The following is a 7337-nucleotide window of genomic DNA, read 5'->3' as shown; positions in this document are numbered from 1 at the left end:
TATATATATATATATATATATATATATATATATATATATATATATATATATATGTAAGAGTGTATATATATATATAATATATAATATATATATCTCTATACACATTTATAAAGGCGTGTATGTATGTATGTATGTATGTATGTATGTATGTATGTATGTATGTATGTAGGTGATATATATGTTGCTGTAGGTCAGGAGGGTAATTTTGCAAATGAAAAACAGTTTTACTACAGGCCTGATTGTATATTGTTCAATCAATTGAGAAACCAGTCGATTGGTTCGTGAAGCCGCCAAGTGATTGATCGATGAAATAATTGATGAAACTATTAATCAAGCAATTCATTAGATACCAAGTTAATTAGTTGTACGGTTGACTGATATTAAAAATAAGTAAACTACAACCAGAGTGTGTCTTTTTATTGGCAAATTGACCCTTCCGACATACAACATCATCTGTTTCATCGCCTCACATAACATCAAATACCTTGCAAAACTAATGTACGTTGTGTGTGTGTGTGTGTGTGTGTGTGTGTGTGTGTGTGTGTGTGTGTGTGTGTGTGTGTATGTGTATGTGTGTGTGTGTGTGTGTGTGTGTGTGTGTGTTTGCATAACAAATACATAAATACATGTCATGTATAATACTAATGATAATAATAATAATAATAATAATAATAATAATAATAATAATAATAATAATAGTGATAATAATGATAATAATAATTCTTAATTGAACATTAAGCCATATAAAAGGGCAGGTTGCATATTTTTACCTTTGTCAACAGAATATGCATAGTAAATATAGTTACTACCCAATAAGAAAAACCGGGAAAGCAATTTCATTTGCTGCAAGTATTACTTGCTAATATTTCCAGCACATGATGATGAAGTCGTCGTCGTCGTCGTCATCGTAACTATCTTTGGGAAAGACGCAAGGCAAAAGTTTCCACTTGGTGCGATTGGGGAAGACACATTTGTTTCAATTCGCTCTCAAGTAAATGACTGGTTTACTTTTATCGTAGCAGCCGACTGAAAAGACAGCCGAATTAGACGAGATTTAACACTCAATAACAGAAGGGACGTTCCTATATGTTGCACGAGATTTGTATCAGTCACTGTAACAAACTGCTTACAATTTACAGGATGCTTCATCTGGAGAATAACATGGCCAAATTCCTCATCAAGATATAGAATCTAACCATTTTATACACTATAGTTTCTTTTGTTAGAACAAACTATACAAAAGCTAGTTACCATGAAAGACATTCTTATCCTGGCTTTTGGTGCAAAATGCACGCTTGTTTACATCACTAGCGGTGAGATAAATCCTTGCTAACTCCAGCAACGAGACCACCAGATCATGTGATTTTGACCTTCCTTGGTCTAGTACGAAATCACGTGCGCTAGTAGTCTGGTCATGAAATCTCATGATCTGTTGGTCTCGATGCTGGAGGTGGCAAGAATTTTTCTCCCCGCTGGAGATATATACAAAAGTGACTTTTTCACCAAAAGCCATTATGAGAGTTTTTCTCATAGTAACTGCCGTAGTGCAGTTTGTTCTAGCAGAACATCTACGTTTAAGTAGGAATAAATCTTACCTCTCGTTATTAATACTGTCACTGTCGGTAATAAATATTTTATACAATGTTGGATCTGTACAAGTTCATGCTGTTCATCAGATGGAACATCTTACAAACTTTATGCAAATATTCAAATGAATATGACTAAAGTCGACCACTAAATGCATTGAGTAACGCTTTAAACGTGAATCTGAATCAAAAATTCAAAGTATGGAGCCTTCGTTCAGGCTCGTTTTCGACAATAGATTGCATTTTTTTTTTGTCCGCTGGTGGTACCTGATTGCATAGTAGACTAATTCTACTGCACAGTAATTGTTGGTTCGTCTTTACTAAGCAAAATATCGCCAGTTCGAATGAACTCCGTCTGTGAAAAATATTTTAATTAATGTCATCAATTTACTGTTTCTATTGCGGGTTTCCACTGTACAAAAGGGCGTTGCTTTGTGAGCCTAGGGCTATGGCAGTACTTGTTTTTTTCTTTCATATTTTATATCGCATTGCAATTACTCCATAATATAAGATACCATACTTAGTCGTACTATTTTCTGTAATGGGAATTAGCTATACATATTGGACTCTATCGCTCTATATGATTATCATGGAACATAATATTATACGGATTGTTTCTCTTTTACAAAATCAAGCTTTGGTTATCCCTGTTCCTAGATCATATTATCTGGATAATTTCTTCATTTAATCATCATCATCATCATCACCATCATCAATACAACGGTAGAAGTAATGCTGGTTGAGATATCTCTGTTCCTGCTTAATCTCGTTAACCCTGCTTTTTCATTATTGTTTTACCATTTTAAAGCTTCTTTTAAATGGATATGTCTTTATTATTCTTATTATCATTAGTGCCATGCGATGCTTGACGTTTTGAGTCAAAATTTTGCCGAGGTTAACTCTACTTTTCATCTTATCGAGGATCGATAAGGTAAAGTACCAGTCAAGTACCGGAGTCGATGAAATCGACTAATCCCATCTCCTCAAAACTGTTGGCCTTCAATCTAAATTGGAAACTCTTATTATTATTATTATTATTATTATTATTATTATTATTAGTTGTAGTAGTAGTAGTAGTAGTAGTAGTAGTAGTAGCAGTAGTAGTAGTAATAGTAATAGTAGTAGCCTTATTATTATTAATATTATTATTATTATTATTATTATTATTATTATTATTATTATTATTATTATCATCATCATCATCATCATTATCATCATCATCACCATCACCAATATGAGCAGCAACATTGTTGTCATCGTCAGAGTGTTCATCATTAGTTCTTTTTCTTTTTTGCTCTTTTTTTCTTTTGTTCATGGAATGTACAGAGTTTAGTTTAGAAAAATATAATTAAAACAGGCAACAAAGACAAAACGATAGATATGACAGAACAAGCTGGTATCAAACGTGACAAATTGTTGGGACAGAACTTTGCGTTTGGGTAAGACGGCGAAGGGACAAAATCCTGCCAGGAAGCGCCACGTTGAAACAACGGTGGAACGGTTTTCTCGATGAAGTGGGCATAAAGAAAGTCTATTTTACTAGAATCGTCTTTTGCACTTTGAAAAATAATTGGAAACTCCATGTCCCAACCATCTGCTTCGCTCATGTATCGTAGTAGTCCTTGGAATCTCATATGAAATTTATCAATTTTATTAGTTGGTAGAAGAATACCTTGCCCAAATTTGCCGTGTGCCAGGTAGAGTTGTTGTGTGGATGAGTTCAAATAAATAGTAATGTTACCAAAAGCAGGATGTCCATAAATACCAACATACTCTGACAGGGGCCGCTGATACCTCTGTAAGTCGGGAAACCGATTTTTTTTCTTATGCTGCTTTGATCTCCACCGACGGTGGAATGCCTCGGCGCCATTCTTTTCTAGGGAAGATGATTTCTGTGCAACCATAACCCGACCGGATGTTTTCCTGTGTTTTGTTTTATTATAATTGTGTAACCAAGGATCTGGAAATGTGCACGAACTGGATTGATTGAGCCAAGCTTCTTGTCCAAGCAGCAAATCTGCGGCGTAGTGATGTATGACTCTTAATGCATTCTTAGAATGTGCGTTCATTGGACCGTTAACACTGCTGAATATCGCCACGTTATTGTCTGGGAATAACCATATTAAGGAATCATATCCAAATATCCTGCCGTTGTGCTGGACGTTATGGAAACCTAGAAAATACACAATAAAATTATGAATGTTCTATATAAATCACTGCACTCGAAACATTATTCCGTAAAACGGAACCTATTCATCGTCTAGTATTTTCTAAAGCGATTAAGAATCCCAAGTTTCAGGATTTATAATTAGGGAATGGTACAATTTAAAAGAAATCTGTTCATATATTCTCAAATATTTTATATCAAGAAAGAGTCCTAAAACCCAAGCAAATGATACTTTTCTCATGTACAAAAAGCTCGAGAATAGTTTAAAATGTAGATACTTTACAACGAGAAACATTCAAAAACACAGAAACATAACTGTGTGTGTGTGTGTGTGTGTGTGTGTGTGTGTGTGTGTGTGTGTGTGTGTGTGTACATATACATATATTTATTAAACACAATAAAACATTTGTAGTTGTTCAATTGATGTCACACTCTTCAAACGAAATTTCGAACCAATTTAAAATAAACTCGATATAAATTAAAATAATTTTGAAAAACAAAAACTTTGAATATATTTCCAAATAAAATACTGCCATGAAATCATATTTCTAATGCTTTTAGCTAAAGAGTAATAAATAACAGTTTAGTTTTGATTTGCATAACTTCTAAAACTAGAACAGAAACATCTTTTGTAAGTTAATCAGTTTTGAAATACAAAAAAGAAAAAAGAAAAAAAAACAATTCTGGTTATAAATACATTTGTTTAAATAAAACCATTCACCCATAAAGTTAACTTATACTTCTTTAGAAAATAATTAATCCTTGTTGAATGCAAGCATTTTCAGTGTTCATTCAATGTTAATTGCGGGTATTCCTTTAGACATTCAAGAAGTGACTCAACATATTCATATTCTACCTCTTTCAATTTGCTCTGAGCACGTACAGTGTACAGATGTGAGGCACTGTCTCTGTGTATCCTATTATATGGCTTTATCTTTTTAGCCCTTCTTGAAGCATTTATGGATCCCAGATTGTGTTACGTGGTAGATAATAGACACAGACAAGATTCAAGGGCGGAATTTCTTATTTGGTACCTTGGAAAATATTGGTACTTGTAGCTTGAGAAAATCCAACTTTGCTTTGAGACAGACTGTTGTCGTCCATATATAAATGCAGCATTATAGGTTTAAATTTAAATAAATCCGATTTAGAACGAATCTGCGTAAGTTCAAACAATTCATATTACAAATACCTACTATATATTTTCTAAATAACATCTATTTAATTTGCTTCGAGGTTCATTTAATATATTTCAATTCCATTTTAACTTACTTTGAGCTCATTTTAATTTCTACTTCAAAGATGCCAAGAACACTCCAAATGAACACATGCAAGAGTTATCTCCCTTATGTTACGCGTGAACCATCTCACCGCCAAGTTGGGGCATACAGTACAGTAAAGAATTTATGAACTACTTTCATATTACTTCGATCTTAACTGAAGTTATTGAATCTCATAAAAAAGAAGAAAAAAACTGTTTAAACGTAGAGTTAAAATATCTAAGACTAACAAAGACTATTCACAGTACCTTCCCAGATAATCCCTTGGTTCTATTGTTATATATTTACGCTTCGGCTTATATCTATGGATAAAACTAAAGAGTTCGTGGGAAATTTATAGAAATTTAAGGGAAGGATTTATCAGAAACAACTAATTACTTATTCTCACATTAGTCATGGTAGAAGAAATGATTTAGCGGCTGTGGTATCTGCAGGTGCATTCAGATCATTGATAGCCTGGTGTTCGAAATTCAGTTTGACCACTGAAGATTGAAACACTTCTATGAAAATGATATTGTTGTTCGTTCTGCCTTAAACTGTCGCTGCAGTTAGTAGGCTTTTCAAACGTTTGCGTCCCCTTATAGTGGCTTCACTGATTCAGCAGTATCGCTAAAGTTGTTCCACAAGAACAAGGTTTCTATATTTTGAGGATAGCAAATATTTTAGTTCTATTCCTGACTCAACAAAACTAAGGTTTGAGTTTTGATCTCCCCTAAATTTCTACATTCTGGAATTCCTCCTCTTCTCATTTTTTCAGCATTCGTCGAACTACAAATGTTCAAAGGAAGCAACAGGAAAATCAGTGAGCTGCATTCTCTACTTAATTAATAATCATTCCTACTCTAAAATATCGCCACCACAAGCTTTCATATATATGGTTGCCAGTTCAATGCCAAACTTCTTTTCATGTGAAAAATGGAAATGCTATTTTTGTGACCAGCTAAAAGAAGAAAAGATTTAATCCTAAATCTTTTGCATTGAGCTTACACCCACAAGATTTGGCGAGTAAACCATTCGTTTAAATATAAAGATGGATGCAATCTCTAATACAATTCTCTGTTATTCATATTTGCAATCAGCAATTTCTGTAATAAAGCTGGGCGAAAATGTTCTGGTATTCACTTTGCCTTACATTTGGCAACAGCTGGTTCTTCATACTACCCAGACCTGTTGCGATCTAGAGTGAAACTAATATTACATCTTTATAGTCTTTCCAATTCAAAATATATCTGCAAATGTAGACAAAACTGAAATTGGTACCAGGAATGTAAATCAAAGAAACACTAGTAAATTTGTCATGCCGTGAAGCATGTCGCATACATGACATTCGTTGTCATAGTTTCATACAAGCTAAAGTGACTTTATTGAAAAGTAGATTTAAACACGGGTTGCATACGTTGCTTGTAATATGATACGAAACTGTGACTCCAAAAGTGGATGTCCGCTGATTTACCTATCTGGTTATCTGCAACCCACTAATCAGTATTACCACAATTATACTCTAATCATGTCTACAAAACGAGAATATCAGCAACTAATCCGCTAGGAATCTTCCATATAGTTGCTCTCTCCCTCATGTGACGCCCCATTGACTTGAAAAGGGAAGAAATACATTGATGATTACACGAGAACATAATAATGATGGAGAAAAAAAAACGGGATATTGGGGGAAGGAAGCTGAAATGCTCCTCCTCATAGTCGTGATTAGGAATGATCTAGATTTAAATAACATCAATAATACATCAGCAACGACAATGTTAACAGCTACAGCAACAACAACAATAGCAACAATGATAGCAGCAACACCAATAAGAATAACAACCATAAAATCTACCAAAATTACAACAAAAAAACTACAACATATCAAACGATATGTTGAGGACTAAGTGCGTCGTTGTGTTTAGAATATTCACCTCTGTATATTCCTGAGCTCCAGCCTAAATCATAAGCAAACCGCCCTTCAGATATGGGAAAGGCAGGTTGCTTCAGTAGTTTCCGACCCAGAGGCATAGGTGTTGGTATCTGAGGCGTATGTAATTCCTGGAACTCTTTCTGGCTCACAAGCCGATGACCTCTCATGTCCAAACCCCCGTTTAGCTGAAACTGGAGCCATTTCTGCATATCTATTGAATTGGAGCATATGGTACCGGATGGCCCTGCTGGTCCAAGTGATCTGAAAGTAGTAGTAGTAGTAGTAGTAGTAGTAGTTGTAGTAGTAGTAGTAGTAGTAGTAGTAGTGTTGTTGTTGTTGGTGGTGGTGGTGGTTTTGGTTTTGGTGGTGGTGGTGGTGATGGTGGTGGTGGT

The 7337-nt window shown here is 34.5% G+C and overlaps 1 protein-coding gene across 1 annotated transcript in view; it reads right to left on the bottom strand.

The window, feature by feature from the left end:
- Nucleotides 1-74: 74 nt before the first annotated feature.
- The window catches only part of LOC106868112 (uncharacterized), a 79168-nt gene continuing 71905 nt past the window's right edge, over nt 75-7337 (bottom strand). Inside the window, exons 4-5 of the mRNA XM_014913235.2 lie at nt 6947-7206; nt 75-3759 (exon numbers count right to left, since the gene is read on the bottom strand). Of these exons, the coding sequence (XP_014768721.1) occupies nt 2921-3759; nt 6947-7206 (1099 nt within the window). The 3' untranslated portion in view covers nt 75-2920. The remainder of the gene's footprint in view (nt 3760-6946; nt 7207-7337) is intronic.

The sequence above is a fragment of the Octopus bimaculoides genome, chromosome 6 (assembly GCF_001194135.2).
Source record: "Octopus bimaculoides isolate UCB-OBI-ISO-001 chromosome 6, ASM119413v2, whole genome shotgun sequence".
NCBI classification, from domain to species: Eukaryota; Metazoa; Mollusca; class Cephalopoda; order Octopoda; family Octopodidae; genus Octopus; species Octopus bimaculoides.
The sequence above is the reverse complement of the archived record's forward strand: the minus strand, read 5'-3'. Positions and strand labels throughout refer to the sequence as shown.